General features: G+C 38.5%; 3 protein-coding genes, 1 long non-coding RNA gene and 1 pseudogene across 5 annotated transcripts in view; 3 read left to right on the forward strand and 2 right to left on the reverse strand.

Annotated features, from left to right (window-relative positions):
* Positions 1-9,135, forward strand: part of LOC130689875 (blood vessel epicardial substance-like) — a 53,359-nt gene extending 44,224 nt beyond the window's left edge. The window contains exon 8 of the transcript XR_009421200.1: positions 9,125-9,135. The gene's annotated coding sequence lies outside the window, so the exon portion shown is untranslated. The remainder of the gene's footprint in view (positions 1-9,124) is intronic.
* Positions 4-1,230, reverse strand: LOC130689534 (uncharacterized; annotated as a pseudogene).
* LOC130689901 (beta-1,4-galactosyltransferase 3-like) lies at positions 6,461-7,855 on the reverse strand. Its single transcript, XM_057512842.2, has 4 exons — positions 7,583-7,855; positions 7,242-7,502; positions 6,972-7,171; positions 6,461-6,884 (listed from the first exon to the last, which is right to left on the reverse strand). The coding sequence occupies exons 1-4, from the start codon at positions 7,797-7,799 to the stop codon at positions 6,510-6,512; spliced, it is 1,053 nt and encodes a 350-aa protein (XP_057368825.1). The 5' UTR covers positions 7,800-7,855; the 3' UTR covers positions 6,461-6,509.
* Positions 8,532-9,911, forward strand: LOC130689880 (protein Star-like). Its single transcript, XM_057512814.2, has 5 exons — positions 8,532-8,839; positions 8,915-9,090; positions 9,170-9,364; positions 9,429-9,668; positions 9,738-9,911. The coding sequence occupies exons 1-5, from the start codon at positions 8,581-8,583 to the stop codon at positions 9,885-9,887; spliced, it is 1,020 nt and encodes a 339-aa protein (XP_057368797.1). The 5' UTR covers positions 8,532-8,580; the 3' UTR covers positions 9,888-9,911.
* A 5,464-nt stretch (positions 9,912-15,375) lies between these two features.
* Positions 15,376-16,438, forward strand: LOC130689910 (uncharacterized). 2 transcript variants are annotated; one of them, XR_009000849.1, is made up of 5 exons: positions 15,376-15,640; positions 15,710-15,770; positions 15,846-15,920; positions 15,991-16,142; positions 16,245-16,438. It is a non-coding gene; the product is annotated as an uncharacterized LOC130689910 (long non-coding RNA). The 2 variants fall into 2 exon arrangements; XR_009000848.1 differs by having other exon boundaries at positions 15,991-16,438.
* Positions 16,439-16,525: the final 87 nt, after the last annotated feature.

Here is a 16,525-nt window from a genome sequence, read left to right on the forward strand (position 1 = left end):
ACATTATGAATGCAAAAAATCTCTGTTGGCAATATAGAATCCAGCTGACAAGCCAAACATGCTGTGATTGAAACGATGGTAGGATTGCACAAAATGGGCTAAATTACGTGCGTTGACGTAAACGTCGTCATCAACTTTGAGGACGAAGTCAATGGCGGCGCAGTTTCTGTGCAACCAGTTCAACAGACCGGCAACTTTCAGCGATAAATTCCTGTAGAAATCAGACATGTCTATCTGGATGATATCGCCGAACGTCGCACTCTCTTCTTTGATTCTACTCTGCGTCGCATTATTGTCAGTCAATCCTAAAATGAAAGCGAAACCTGCAATGCCCAGCAAACCTCTTTCGTTCTCAACTTGCAAATGCTTTGCCCACGTTTGCCGGATGATGTTTCGTTTTTCGAAATTGTCAGGAGCTCAGTTGACAGAAATGAAGACACTACGATTGGCGCTAACATCTCGACACGGAGGAACGGTAATGGAATAGTGGAACGATGTCACGTTGTTGATAACTGGACCGAAGTCGGGCTCGAGTGGCTCCACGTCGGTTAACGGCAACAATCCCAAACGAGCCACTGCATAGGTGGTGTAATTGGCCACTCCAGGATACTGTCCGTCGCGTAAAACACGAGAAGTGAAATCGAAAAGTTCTTTCTGTATCTTTGCTTTTGCTTCAATGCTTTTCTTCTCTTCAGCGATCGTCTTTGCTAAGCGATCAGTTTGTTCTTTTTCTTGCTTCAATTCTCTTTCTAACAGTACAATTTTCGCAGTTAAAGTTGTATTGATTTGCCGAAGACTTTCTCGACCAGTTTCTAATAACGCAGCCGTGCCTGTTCTGTCTTCTGAACATCTGTTTACATTATCTTTAAGCATTTGGTTTTCTTTATTTAATTTCTCAATCAAGTCTTCAACTGTCTTATCCAATTTCAGCATTTCTGTCATGGCACTCGTCCGAGTTTGTGGTTCATTCTAACCGGCAAAAACTCCGAATTAGTTTTGGTTGATTTACTTAAGAAAAGTACGTGGATTGTATTATTTAAAAAATGGGTACTCACTGTTTCATGGATCAAGTTGGTCGTCGGATGGAGGAAGTAGATGAAATAGGTGAAATAAATAGCACTGTTGATGACTAGGAAAAACCATCCTACATTAAGCAATGAAAACTGATTAGTTAACGACATTTTTCTTTTTGGAGAACGTCTGACGTTTCACGTCCTGGTGTAAAACACACTGATGGCTCCAGCCACATCGCCACTACCTTGACGTGGAACACGCTTTTAGGGGAGGGACATTTGCACGAGTCAGCCCGTGAAGCCAACTGTTGAAGAAGTTAAGAAACGTGTGAATTTCAAATGACAAGATAATACCGTGGTAATGTTCAAATGCAGACGACAGGAGTCCAGCTGTTTGACTCACTCCATTGGCAATGAGGCGAAGAAACATGATGGGTGATAAGTTCTAGCTGGTATTAGACATCTACAATGTACGTCAGCCTTTAAATCCTATACCAATCAAAGAGTAGGATATTTATATGCTGTATGACTCGCTGATATTTGAACGTCCATGGTAATATATAGCGTTTTTCATGTATGGTAATTTTCACATTTTATCTATAGCCTATTCCATTGTCGATGTCCTAAAGGGAAAAAAGAATGGACGGGAGGGTAGACCTTCTACTTGAAAATGCGTAGCCATTCATTAAGTCAGTCAATATTTCATAAATACAATAATGCCTTAAAAAGAGCATGGGAAAGTAAATGAAAAAAAGCAAGAAATTTTAAGAAGATTTTTGTATGAAATTTAGATAGAACACTTATAAATAATTAAAAACTTGTGGTTAGGTACCTATCGTTTCCTTCACGTTATTGTTGCACCATGTTGTTCCGAGCAACGCAACAATTCCGGGCCGGATACACGGGGTCATTGTGCTCCCAAATACATATTTAGCGTTCTGTGTTTTTAGAATTTTGTTCTTTTTCAGCAGCTGACGTGTTTGTCTAGCAACTGTTTTCACCACGTCTAAGCCAATGAATCACTTGCACTGCAATTTTTTTAGAAGTTTTATCATGTTCTTCAGATTCTAAGTCTTTATTATTATTATTACAAAAAAGTAAACTTACTTTCTGATAGTTTTCTTCCTTTAACTCTGAACTGTGCAATTGTATTTCACTATCTCGTGCTATCAAACGTTGTTTGATGACGTCGGAAACCAAGTTGCTACATGATGAATTAGGGGCCATGTCCAGTTCGGCTTTATACACCCGATAGCCTTAGATGTTAATTGCACTAAACATTTATGGTACACGTGTTGCACTTTTTTAAAAGTTGACATAACTTTGACCTCATCTCAAGGATGCTAACCCTCCCTGCTACACCTATGGCGACAAAATTTTCCTACCCTACCTTAAACTTTAGTCATTTTGCTCAAGTTCCTATGCAGTTTTTAATCAGTCGTTTCTAGCCGTCTGACTGTACAGGACAAAGTTCTCTAGTTTATTGAGTCTGTAAACTTGAAACAAAGTGCGTTATGAATCTTGACCTGGCACTCGTTTTGGGTCTACGATCCTCTTGAAAGGTAAAATAACAGTTCTTTATTTCTTTCCTAACCACCATTCCATGACTAAGCTCCTGTGTGAACAAAGACAAACTAGAGTCTGCCAGATTTCTAAACCACAAAATAAAATTAAGGTCTTCTTGAACTGTGATTTTAAGTCTTTTTGGTTATAAAATACTTTCCTTTTTTCATGAATAATGATAATTTATAATAATGTTTATAATAATGTTTTTTCAGTTATGTAACATGAATAGGCAATATTGAGTGTCACACTGTTGGGTTCACAGTGTTGAGTAAACTGTTAGAATACATATAGTAGTATATTTATTGTTGATGTTACATGTATTTCTTTGTCTCAAATTGTGTACTCTTCCAAATGCAGGAACATAAAATCAAATTTTTCTTGAACTAGCAGATTAAAGTCGTTTTGGTGATTTTTTATATACGAAGTGATAATTTATATATATTTTCAATTATGTAGCATGAATAGGCCATGTTGAGTGTGACAGAAGATAATTTAAGGATTCGTAATTCACAATGTTGGGAAGTCATAAATGTTTAACTCATTAAAAGAAATGTGAGGTAATCGAGCGACTATATTTATCTATTCATCGATTTATTTTTATATATTAAATGCACAGCAATATGAATGGGAGAAGCCAAAATTTCTAAGATTTTCTGAAAGAATTCCAATCTGACCTTACAAAAAAGACATGGTTAAACTAAGAAACTATTAAGAGTTCTTAAGAATTATCTTTTAAGAGTTAATTGTTAGAACAAATATTGTGGTATTGTAGCTATTGTCTTGACTTGCACTTTCTTGTTTGTCTCAAATTTTATTCTCTTCCAAATGCAGAAAACATTGTTTTACACCGTACTTTGAGTTTGCAACAACAGTTTTAGTAGTTCTTATCAATTTGTAGAGCAATAACATTAACATGCAGCACAGATTAATTATGTTTTCTTTTACAGAGAATAGTTATCCAATGTAGGAGAAACTCATATAGTTTACCACTTTACTCAAGAATTTTCTTGCATATTCATCACACCACTTGGCTTGCAATGATTCTCTACCATACATCAAGTAGAGTAGAGGCCTAATACTGTCCCAATTGGCTGGTAAATACATTTTCAATGGTAAATGCGTGTCAAATTTTAACGAGAAATTTGCCTGCGACATGTTTGCAACATCCCAATAACTTCGATCGAGGCGGTTAAATCCAACGTCAGAAACCCGATAGACGGACCTGTCTCCGTATTTTTGCATCCATTCCGTCAGCCGAATGCTCGTCACCCGTTGATCCATGTACCACGTTGGCTTGCCGACGATTAATGGACCTCTGGCCATTTCTCCAAACACATCCTCCAGGTAATTCAAAATAGTATCAGTATCGTAAGCAATCGAATGATTATCGTTCATTACGTGCCGCCAAGTGGCCACAGTGGCACCGATGTTACTCATCGGGTACATGGGGTAGGATTTATTATTATATGGGAAAAAGCCGCAGCATTGATAGTGAACGAGGACAATGTTCTTGTTCGGCTGAGGTATGTAATGCTCCTTCCGTAATGGCCAAAGGTCCGAATCACTTGTAATCAGATAGTCATTATCTTTTCCAGGAAATCCCGGCAAATTGACGGTGAAAGGTCTGGCCGTCTGACTGAGCTTTGGCCGTTGTTCTGGTGGAGCGTCGATGAAGATGACGGTGGTTTGCCGATCTTGAAGGTGTGAAAGGATGGTGCTTAACGCTGGATCGTTTTCCCATTCGCAACGAGATCCAATGATCAATACGATTGATCGGAAGCCAAGCCGCTCCCAGGCTAAAGCCGTTAAAGGTAAATTAAACGCATAGTCGTATGAACGATAACTTTCGCCATTAGGAGTATTACACCCAAAAACCGCGTAATTGACTGATTGTGTTTCGCCAACAGGGGTGCTCTTGATTTCATCGAGTTGGACCAACTGTAAAGGTAATGTTTGTTGATCTGTCACTATGTTTTTATGCAGTTGATGAATTACCAAAACGGCAAGCAAAGTTAACAACACGAGTACGATCGGTAGCCGGGGGAATTGAAACATGGCGTTGTTTTGGAACTGTAATCACCTACACTGTTGTGACGCAGTGCTTTCTTTAAATTTTTAACGAGCCGAAGTCACGAGGGATGCACATCGGAGAAAACCGATCGTCAAAATGTCGTCTTTGGGAAAACTACAGTGGACTTGTGTTTGTCGTTTACATTGGATATATACATGTGCTTGAAGACCCTAGGGCTTCAAATGAAGTCCTACCTCTCCTACTCTGAAAGGGCGGTGGGTGTAGCTAAAGAATGTTCCCATTTTTATTTCTACAAATTTTTGGAACAACATTCCTTTTTAACCTTGTGGTATGCAAATACTTTTCTTTTCGTCTGTTTTTTGGATTTGTTTTATTGGAATTTATTTATTTATTTATTTTTTTGGAATAGGTGCAATCAAGTTGATGGTATCATTGAAATGTTTATCAACTGGTTGTGAGCCAGTTGCTTCTGGTACCTATTCTCGATCTTGTATGTTCGATTCATCTACTTATTATGCATTTAAGAGGTATCATTGCTATGCTTGACAAACTTTTGACCAAAGAAAATTAGATGTTGATATCTGGGTATGCCTTATTGGCCTTCATGTTGTCTTGCACGTCTTCCTTGTTCTTTGTCCTCTGACCGGCAGCTGGTTACGTGAAAACATCACATAACCAAAGCCTCACAGTGAAACAAGAAAAACGTCAGCAACGTAAACGTATGGTATAATTATGTAGAAAAAATAACTTCAGTTAGTCACTCAAGCCAACATCTGTCGTCCTGTTTTATGTCGTCCAGTCCCCGTTTTTTTCTTGTTTGTTTGTTCGTTTTGTTACTTTTCGGTACATTATTCATTTTTTTATTAGTGGAAAATTGCAGGGTTGTTCTATTCTTCAACGAGTACAGCCCATTTCCCTTTCCTGTGGTGGCGCGTTCGCTTTCTTCTCAATCCCGAAGCAAACGTCTTCCGCTTCTTCACGGACCGGATTTCAAGGCTATATCAGCTGGTTGACTGAAGTAGGTGCGGCAAGAGGCAAAATCACCGCTCGTTTACGTTATGGCTATAGATTGCTGCCCGTCATCTGGTTAACTTAGCGCCACCGTTTTACGAACCTGAAAGTGAATGACGTTTTTCGTCTTTTTTTTTTTAACCATTAAAATATTTTTATTGTGATTACAAGTTCTTCTCTTTTTTAGCTTCTGTAGAAGACGAACGAAAATGTTCAAAGGAAGTACAATCGCCTCTGAGACCAGTGCAAGCAAAACGCCACATGTGTAAGAAAATGTGAGCGTGGAGCAGGACCGCAACGAATGGTGTAATTATCCGGAAATACTTTGAATACGCAATTTTGACGAGGTAATTAGGCATTAAAGTAAGCGATTCCTAAAACATTCGAAAAGACAGAGGGGGGTCGTTCAACGTGATCACTTGCACGCAGATCCTCCGTTATTGTGTGTGAGAAAACCGCGGTAGTCTAGTAACGCGAATCGAACAGATGTCTTTAATGCTACTTTTTTCGTACGTAAAACGTAGCTGTTTGTAGCAATTTTCTTCCTTAATTGCAAAGAAGATGAATCTAACTAGCATACCTTTTTAAAAAATTTGCTTAACTCTTTTGGTACCTTTTACAGCCGGTGCGCATCATAAACTCAAATTTGGACGCAAATGTAAGAAGACAGCAGAAAAGCATAAGGATGGACCGGGGATAATTATATTTTCAAACGCCACGTACGGTCTAATGACTGTAAACTTTGATTTCTGGTTTATAAGGTAATTTAGTTATGTAAACAATATTTATTTCCGTTAATGAACTTTATTTTTAATGCGGGACCAGGTATTGCTTACAACGTTTTCCCACAATGAAAGGACGAACTACGTTTGACGACACCGCAACGGTTATATGGCTGACGTGTTTGATGGTTGTAAGCCGACAAGGACGTGAGTACATAATGGATTAAGTTGGTAATTGAGTTTTTGATAATTCAGGTTGACTAGTCCGTCGGTCTGGAATGCACTTCGACCTCCTTTTATGACATCCAAGCGTCCCAGACTGGGCACGGCTCTCTTATGGGATTGCATCGTGTAACGAACCGAATGCAACGGCTGGCCATCAAACGGCCTAACGACGGTCAGGTTTTGTGAGATAACGCGATGATAGAGATTTTCGTCCTCGCCACCCCAACCCCAAAATAAATTGGAGAACCCGTTGATTCGTTGGAAATCTGCAGTCGATATTGCCGTTACTGCTCCGAAAAATCCTTCACCCACCGGCTTAACGGAAAGCAAAAAGATTATCAATTATCGCGTCGGATGAAAGATAAAATTGTATGAAACTAATTAACGTAATAATGAACAAACATACGTGTAGTTCTTAAAGTAGTTCATGGAAAAAGCCATTTGTCGAGGCTTGCCTTCCTCCGGACATGTGTACGGATTGCCATCATGTTCGGGAAGCATATCGACGTCATGCAAAATGAGACATTGGTATTTCTCTTTTAATAATTGGACCTCTTTAAAGCCAATGTTCATCAGCATTCCTCGGTTGAATGGCAAATGTTCTGTTTTCCAAAAAAACAAAATTTGGGCCATTCATTTTCGGCTATGTGACATCTTAAGAATGTGGTTCACCAGATTGTTGCACAACGATGATGACGTAGCTCATTTGCTTTCTCTGTAGGAAGGGATGCATGTAACGCAAGAAGACAGTCAAATGGTCTTTTCTGTCTCGTACTGGAACGATGATGGCTGCCCTCTGCTGCGAACGACATTCTTTCGGTTCGTATTTACCTCCAGCTTCAAGTCCAGCTTCTTTCATCCGCAGTTCCACAACGCTCTCGTCTTCGTCAAGAATAGACGACGTCGTCTCAACAGAGAGGTTTGTCCAGCCAACTACATGTTAAATGAATTCCAATTCATAAGGAACATTATCGAATATTTAATTAACTACAGGCGATTTTCGAAACACTTACTCAACTTGGGTGAAATTATTGGGCACAGCGGGACGCCTTGATCATCACCCTCCCCAGTTTGAGGATCATTCACGTGAGTTGGTACACTTTCTATACAGTTGAATTTGGATTTATGATAATTGTAGTATTGCATTGAAACTGTAACTAGTAAAAATCCTATGATTAAAACCCGAATAACTTTGGAAACGAACAAATAAGGTGGACTGTGAAGCAACATGTTGGAACAGCTGCCGTTCTGAGCAGTTGAATGCCAACTACGGAGGATAAAGAAAAGAACGTGACAACTAGCTAAGAAAACACGGCTAGCGTTTCACAAGTCAGCCATAACATATTTTCAAGGTTTCTCATTTTGGTTTGCAGGGACTACATTGGAGGCACCACCACGTTAACGAACGCGAATCGCAAACAGATTCAAATAAATGTACATCTATTTCCAGGATGTTCCCAATGGCAGCGAATAAAAAAAAAAAAATAACCTGGAAAAGTGAAACTCATTCAAGGTTAGAGGTTAGTTAAATGTGTTGCATGCGCCCTTGCTTATTTAGACCTACTTAAAAGAGAGCGCTCTAAACTTCAAACTTCTACTTAGCTAACGGGTCATTTAAAAACATGTTTCCATCAAATACGGTCGAATATGACTTGTTTTATTCCTGTTTGTATCTCTAAATTTTCTGCAGGAAATGGCATTCTTCTAATGCCTCGGAGTTACATTTTTCTGGTCTGGTAATCTGGTAAGTTAAAATACAGCACTAACATATGGGAGAGTACTTGAAATATAGCTACGAAACTCACACTCCCAAAACTTACTACTTTGGTGATAAGTCTAAGGTTTGTTTTGCAATGGGGCTTTCTTCCTTTCGGCGGTCAGATATGGCTTTGACTCCTCCTCGTCACCTTTGGTGCTCACCAAAGTACTGTCGTCTTATCTTCTTAGAAGCAGATAGCCAAACAGTGTAGTAGTTTGAAAGTTTGCAGCTAGGCAAGAAGTAGGGAATACGATGAGCGGTTTCTATTTTTTTCAATCTCGAGCTAAAGTGCAATTAGTATGTGCATTTTTTATTGTTCTCTCGATTGTTCTCTTATTGGTACATCAGACGAAAAAAGTCTACCAGGATGAACTAGTGGACCGAACCGAAAAGCTCCAGCAGTTGGTCTCGCGAGAAATTCGATTGTTGCATCAAAGTGGCAAAAAGTACAACCTGATGGAAGAATCTGACGGACAATCGATTTTCGACAATAACGCCGAATGCACATTAGGTAAAATACTGTACATAAATAAGCTTGCGTTTTGGTGCATAGAGCAATGTCCTTTATTGCGTGATTGGATCACAGATTACATGAACACCAATAAAATACCACAGGATCATCCTTGCGTGATTGAAACTATCCGAAAAAATTACCTGAACAAGCCTTCACCACCTGATGTTCCTCTCAAGCTGGATAAGGAGGGCGATCACGATCGTTCACCAGGACAGACTGGAGTGATATTCCGGCTATTAAAAAACCAAGTGCCCAAACTAATTTTTAGAAAACTTTATTAAAATTCTATTTCAATTTCCTTTTTTTTTTTTTTACAAATTTTGCTAGACGAAAGGATTTTTTGTGGAATGTGGCGCTTTGAATGGTGAATTCATGTCGAACACGATCGACCTGGAGCGCAAATACAATTGGGGAGGAATTTTGATTGAAGCCAATCCAGAAACTTTCAAGAAGCTTATCTCACATAATCGTAAAGCGTGGACCTTACCTGTCTGTCTTAGCTTGGAACCTTTTCCTACACAGGTGAACATCAGTAGCTAACCTATTTTTCCTTGGAACTAGTTAGTATCCTCTTTATGTTTTTCAGGTGACTTTTCAGATGAAAGTTGGCGATCCTGGCCACAGCCACATCGAAGGTGCAGCCAAAACGTTGCAGAAACCTGGAATTCCCGGTGTAGATCCTGATTTAGTAACAGTCCAGTGCTTTCCGTTTTATTCCATTCTGCTGGCAGTTGGACGAACGCAGGTGGATTTTTTCAGCCTCGACGTCGAAGGCCATGAACTGAAGATTCTCAAGACAATACCGTGGCATAAAGTTGATATTAAGGTATGTGATATTCTATCGTCTTAATCACAAAGAAAACTTATTACTAATGTGTAAGTGTTGTCCATTTAGTCATTGACGGTTGAATGGGACCATATACCGGAAGGGCAGGAAGCCTTAATCCGCTTCATGGAGGGGAGCGGTTTCATCAAGATCGGAGCATTTGATTTTCTATGGAGTAGAGACGTCATCTTTATTAAAGATTTAATTAATACTCATTAATTGCCCTAATTGTAAACTTGTTTTTTTCATTCTTAAAACTATTCGTTTTCATTTCAATTAAAAACGAGAAGAGAGCAGACCTCTATTCACGACTGTTTTTCAGTCGTATATAAAACACTCATTTCCAGCGGATTCACTGAGTGTTTTCCGCTAGAAATAATGAACGTCGTCTTAAAAATGCCTATGGTATGTGTGATTTGAAACGGTCAGTTTTCTCTTCACTTTTATTATCTCAGAAGTCAATAAGGAAAAATCCATATGGCTTTATTTTGGCATACAGTAAGATAAGAAAACATGTCGCTAGTCAGATAGGAAGACGGTTGATTTTAACTGATACATCAAAATAAGGGAAAGTTCCGAGCCGATGAACGCATTCAGTTCAAAATTTCAAAGGCAGAAAAGTTGCCTTTATAATATGAAAATACAGTGTCCTAAATAGGATGAAACTATTTCAGCAATAATTTGTAGGTTCTTTGCAACGATTCGCTGTTCTTAATTGTTGATCTGCGTGACGTAAAATTGGAAGCTCTGGCTTGGGAATGGACAAATCTCCCACTAAGTGACGTGCCTGTCAAATGCCTTATCGCATGGAACTCTTGCCCGAAAATTTACGCCTGAAATAAGTAACTGTCAACAGTTGGATGCTCTCCGTTAATGCCCTTGATTTGTACTTTGTTTCCCGTAATCATGAGAGAATTGGCAACCTGATGTTTGCTGCGTGAGAGCAACAGATGCCAACGCCGAGTGCACACCTACGCAGTAATAAGTGTAGTGCTTTAATTACTGGAAGGTGGATTGTCACTAGAGGACGACGGAGGGTCTCTAAAATTCTGGATATAGTTATGAAACCAGTGAACAAGGTTGTGTCTAAAAGTCAGTCAAATGGTGTTTTGTATACATGTGACGTGCTGAAAAAAGGCAAGAGACATGTTCTGTAGTTCGTATTCGTTGCAAGGAGTTGGGACGAAGAACAGTAGTCAGGTGCAACGTGCTAGTTTACAATGCTAAACAATTGCGGTGGAACTCAAGTGTTCCCATGGAAACACGTAACATATTCAAAACTAATCGAACAATGGGCTTTTCGAAATAATATTTTCCCTATTCTTCGTTTACCAGTGATGTTCGCCAATGTTTCGTACAAAATGCTAAACTTAATTGGCAAGGGTCATTAATCTAAACAATCGCATCATCGATCGACACCAACATTACAGAGAAAGTTGTTAGATGTGCCAGGAAAGTATGGTAAATAATGAGGTAATGATTTGTCAATCAATTTAATAACCTTTGCTGAATAAGATTGAGTACCAATAGGTAAAACATAAACCCTCACAGTGACAGCACACCCTCACGGTTGCAGCTCACGGTGCAAGCTTTGGGTAGGTTCCAGTGTTAGTCATTGTATGTGTTCAGATTACATCATTACCTTACCTGCTGCTTATCCAGGCAGACGAAAGATCATTGTAGTGCACCTAAGATAATGTTCTAGTAAACTTTATACCTATGGTTCATCTTGTATATCCTTTAAATTTCCTTCCCATACCTTTTTGAAGTGAAAAGTTGCAGTGATGTTCTTGCTTGAGATCGCTCTTGAAGCCTAAATGTTTCCATGCTTCTTGGATAAAGAAAGGTTGGATGTGTTGGTGTATTATGCCTTTGAAGTGTGTTTAGGAAAATCTTAACAAATCATCTAAAGTATTTGAGAAAACTAGAATAATTTTAACATGACATATTTTTTATGCTTATATTGGCAGGAAATGCAAAGCATTCTGATAGTTGGAGGAAAGTACATTTGTATTTTGTTGCTCCAAGAACCTATTTAAGTGCCATATTTGTATCATACTTCCACGACTGAGGTGACTTCAATCTGAAAGCATTCCCTATAATTTTAAACTTTACAGAATTGATTTATTTACATCTATCAATGTAAGCAGGACGAATCAGGAAGTTGCTATCGATCAAAAACAAAAGAAGCAAAGGTGTATTGTACCTTATGCAAAGCAATGGTTATTGAACTCCAAGTTAAATTTATCATTTGATATGTTTCTGTACTGCATGAATCAGAAAATGTCTACCCTACACAAAGGTTGGTTATAGGATTATTAATTGATCTTGTATTGGAATTAAAATCGAACTTGTATATTGTGCAATCCTTGGTTTGTCAACTAGGTCTTTGGCTGTCAACCCTTTTGAAAAGTGCTGTCTGAAGTACCCTAGATCTTCATAAGTTTCAGAAGCAAGAATTTTTACACTAATTGGTGTTTTATTTTTTAATATAGATCAGTAATAGCAGCGTTTCGGAAAAGAGGAAGTTGGTTGAGGAAAGATGTTTTGAAACCGATCATGTTGGAAACACCTCTTGAAATTGCCATAACCCATTTTACATTCTGCCATGTTACGGTATTCTTTTAAACAACTTAAAGTGCATATCTGGGCTCCCTTCCTTTCTGTGGCCCCGTTTCCCCTTGATTTTTAATAAGCCCGTAGGGGGTCATGCCCCTACTGTGATCAGCAGTAACGGTTGTGGGTGCGCTGTCCGGAAAGGGGACGTGGGGGTCCCCATGGCTCTATGATATCATTGGAGGGCTGTGGGGCTACCCGCGAATCCGAATTAACGGTTAATCGCCCACGTAAAAGCTTGTCCGCAACCTTCGCTCTTCTTCCGGCTTCTCTTAGCCACGCACCGGGTAATCTCCCCGGTGGGTCAATTGAGGCAGTGTCTCCCCCTGCCTTGGTTGACAGAGATTGAGTGCAAATCACTGTATTTTTACGGGAATTGCTAATACAAATTTTCTTTTGACAAAAATTTTTTGAAAAAGTTGTTTTTTTTTTTTGTTTCAACTGTGAAAGAGGGTAGGTACTAATATCGTAACGGTTATTCTGTGATTTATCATCGTTGACATTAGAATAATCGATTTATTTTTCATAGTTGTGACGCACGGTAATGTTGTCAAACTTTCACAACCGGTTTTATACAATCGTAATTTATTCTACTTTGAATTTTCAGTAACTACTGGGTGTCGAACCCTGATGTTCGGCATTGCTCGCCGATGCTCAACCACTGAGCTGTAGTCACTTACAAATTTTTTCTTTTACACCTTTAGTCTACGAACGATAATGTTTGTCGCCTCGCTATCCTATTTGTCAATCTTACGCCAGTTGTGTAAGTATCATAGCTCATGTGTAGAGTGTCCGCCTACGGAGGCAGAAGGCCGATGTTCGAATCCAGTCGTGGTCAAGTCTATTTCTTATTGTTTAATATGTGAAACAGGATGTCTTGAGATGACTTGCAAAAATGGTTTCTATCGAATGTAACTCATGGCTCAATTGTAGAGCATCGGCTTCGTAAGTCGAATGTATAGGGATCGATCCCCATAAGAGCTCAACCATATAATTAAAGATTCAAATGATTAAATTACACGTGATCACTGGAGTACACTGTGTGATTAAGGATTTCTAACATTGCAATTGGAATTACAACATATAATAAGACAATTGGAATGGGAACACAGTTTGAGAATTTGTTGATTTTAAATGTTATGATTTCTAAAAATGAACAACTACCAATACGGATCACTAATTTATATGCCCTATACCATACGCATTGCACACGGATGGGATTCGAACCCACACATATCAGCTTGCTAGGCTAATGCTCTACCATTGAGCTACTTGTCACACTACAGTAAAGTTTAAGTCTTCAACACATTAAGGTAACCGTGAGCGCGAGTCAATAGAAAACCAAATCCCAATGGGGGGATATAGGGGGGCGGATGCCAGAAAGGCAAGGCGTCCGCTTCACAACACGAAGGCTACAGGTTCGATTCCTTCCCAGGTGTCACGATTCCACGGGGCCAGTCGAGTTGGGAAACTTCGTGCGAAGCACGCGAACGGATATTTTACTAACAGTTAATCTCGTAACCAGTAACAAATTTTAATAAAGAAATTTTTTATGAAATCGGTTTGATCTTTCACTCGTTTGTAGCAGATACAAATTTAATTCGCAGAATGATTTCTACTGTATGTAATGTCTCATATCAACAGCAATGGGTAGAATTTCATTTCGCATCAACGTTTCTGCCTTAGGTAGTGTTACATATCAATAGCTATGTTAGAAACGTTGTGTAATGTGTAGAATTTCAATCATCAATTTCAATTTTCATTAAAGTTTCTGCCTTTGGTATTGTTGCGTATCAGTCGCAATGTTAGAGACCTTGTGAAATGTGTACAATTTCAATTATCATTAAGGTCTCAGCCTTCGGTATTGTCGAACATCATTTGCAATGTTATAAACCTTTGATGACATAATTCGTGTAACTCATTTGGAACATTTTTTATATTACTGAACTCTTTTGGGGATCGATCCCCAAACATTCGACTTACGAAGCCGACGCTCTACCATTGAGCCATGAGTTACATTTCATTGCAAGCCATATTTGCAAGTCATCTTAGTGGAACTTATTACACAAAATCAACATATGAATCACAAATTTTATCTTGTCTTGGATTTGAACGTCAGTCGTCTCGATTTAAAGCCTGACACTCTACAAATTTGGTATAACGTTCATAAATTCACAGCAATCTTAGAAACATTTGATGACAAACTCGTGTAATTTTGCTCGTTAAAAATTTAGTTATATGTTAAATTCATTCGGGGGTCGATCCCTAATCATCCGACTTATTAAGCCGATGCTCTACAGTTGAGCCATGAATTACATATCGTTATGAAACATTTTAACATGTAATTTCAGAACAACTTATTACACATCAGACAAGACGAATCAAATATAATTTTATTGTATGGATGCAGATAGTTTTAACCTTGGCCTGGTTTCGAACCATTGTCTTTTGACACCATATCCAGAAACTCTGCACACAAGCCATGGAACTTATACATGCATTGGAGAAATCCCGGAGGTATTTGTGCTGCACCGCGCAAGCGCTGTAGCCTACTGGCGCGCTAGCAATTCGTCAAATATTCGGTGCATTTCAAAAACGATTAACTTAATGAAAAATAGCAATTTTCCCGGAATCAGCATTCAGTTTTGAGTGTACGCTGTGATATTCAACCAATTCCGGTGAGTGTCAGTTTTTGTCGAAAATTTTTTTAAGCCCGACTAATAAATAAGCCCGACTTTCAGCCGCCTTTGCTTTGTACTGCCAGGCCAAACAATGCATCATGTGGTAGGCCTTCAGTCAATAGGCTACAGTTTCCTACAAACAATAAAGAAAGGTTTTTGGACAAATACTAAAATTTTTTATACCACTTGTACAAGTAATAAAATGAACAAAAAGCACTCCGGCTTAAATCTTATTTCTAATCAGGAATTTAATAATGGAAGAAAAAAGTACGTTTTACCTCTTTAACTATTTACCTACTACTATTACTATTCAACTATTTACGAAGTAAGTCGAGACGCCACCGCTATAACTAATAATGGGGAATGGGAAAGAGAGGGAATGGACCTATTATATAAGGCTCGTAGATTGGTGTAATAATCCATTCGCCCAATCGACTCTGGTGCCGGAAAAGGGATTGTAACTCACTTCGGAAGTTGCGGTGTTTCACGGATAATTTTTGTTGGTTTTCTGATCTTGTCTTTGATTTCAAAATGTGTTGTGTAAGTGTAGGATTTTAACTAATAAGGTGTACATTATTTTTCATTTCAAAGTTGCAGTGATCGTGTGAGAGAATAGTAAGCATGGGTTGCGAATGTCCCGTGTCAGTCCAAGCTGCACCTATTAATATTGCTAAGGTAGATGAAATTTTCATTATGCAATTTTCTGTATCAGTGATGATGAATGGGTTTTGTTGATTATCCCAGACTGGTTTGGTTGATTTTCCATTAGCATGACTAGTGCAGGTTGCTGTGATTTTACACACAGGTAATTTTTGTTTCAGTGAATTACCTTTTAAATTGTTGACAGAAAACTTGATCTGTCATTTTTGGTGTTCGTCAGGGTTGACATGTTTGGATGGCATGACATGCATGGTTCTGGTTAGGCAATTTTTGTCGTGACGTGTGGAAATTGATGGTAAGATTGATTATTTTGTTGGTTTATAATTATTAATATTATTATAGTTCTAACTGCATTGAATGTTCAGGTTGAAGCAATTAAATCACATCAATCAATCAACTGCAACCAATACCTTCACTTTGGCTTGCTGTGTTACACTTTCTGGGAATATGATGAACAGGAGCTGGAGCAAACTTTGTTAATGGAGGTCAGTCATGTACTGCCACAATCTGTTGGCAGGTGAGTCCGGCCTGTTGAAGGTTAAATCCTGACTATTAAAAATAACAAACTAAAATAATAATCAAATAGTGCCAATAATGCTCCTACCTAATCCTTGTACAGGCACAACTAACTCCTCCATACAAATCCCAATCAAAAGAACAGCATTATTTAGTGGATTTGGGTCAACTAATAAGTTAACATAAAGATTGAAATTTGACATACCAATTATTAAGTAATGAATTTGGTTTTAAATGTTAATAAGTAGAAATCCAAACAATGTAACAACTGTAATTAGAACTCATTTTGAATTTAAATCCAACACAAATAATATTATTGATGATAACAAAAAAATCCAATAGTTACCTTACTGGACAACAATCAATTTGCAAACATACTATCTA

Source organism: Daphnia carinata, chromosome 6, assembly GCF_022539665.2.
Source record: "Daphnia carinata strain CSIRO-1 chromosome 6, CSIRO_AGI_Dcar_HiC_V3, whole genome shotgun sequence".
NCBI lineage: Eukaryota > Metazoa > Arthropoda > Branchiopoda > Diplostraca > Daphniidae > Daphnia > Daphnia carinata.

What these genes read in the sequence shown, in the direction of transcription:
- LOC130689901 (XM_057512842.2), bottom strand. Translation starts at nt 7,799, where the DNA reads ATGTTGCTTCACAGTCCACCTTATTTGTTCGTTTCCAAAGTTATTCGG. An exon ending in CATCGTTGTGCAACAATCTG is followed by an intron (nt 7,172 to 7,241) that starts GTGAACCACATT and finishes TTTGGAAAACAG; the next exon opens with AACATTTGCCATTCAACCGA. An exon ending in ACTTTAAGAACTACACGTAT is followed by an intron (nt 6,885 to 6,971) that starts GTTTGTTCATTA and finishes CTTTCCGTTAAG; the next exon opens with CCGGTGGGTGAAGGATTTTT.
- LOC130689880 (XM_057512814.2), top strand. Translation starts at nt 8,581, where the DNA reads ATGAGCGGTTTCTATTTTTTTCAATCTCGAGCTAAAGTGCAATTAGTA. An exon ending in TAACGCCGAATGCACATTAG is followed by an intron (nt 8,840 to 8,914) that starts GTAAAATACTGT and finishes ATTGGATCACAG; the next exon opens with ATTACATGAACACCAATAAA. An exon ending in TCCGGCTATTAAAAAACCAA is followed by an intron (nt 9,091 to 9,169) that starts GTGCCCAAACTA and finishes AAATTTTGCTAG; the next exon opens with ACGAAAGGATTTTTTGTGGA.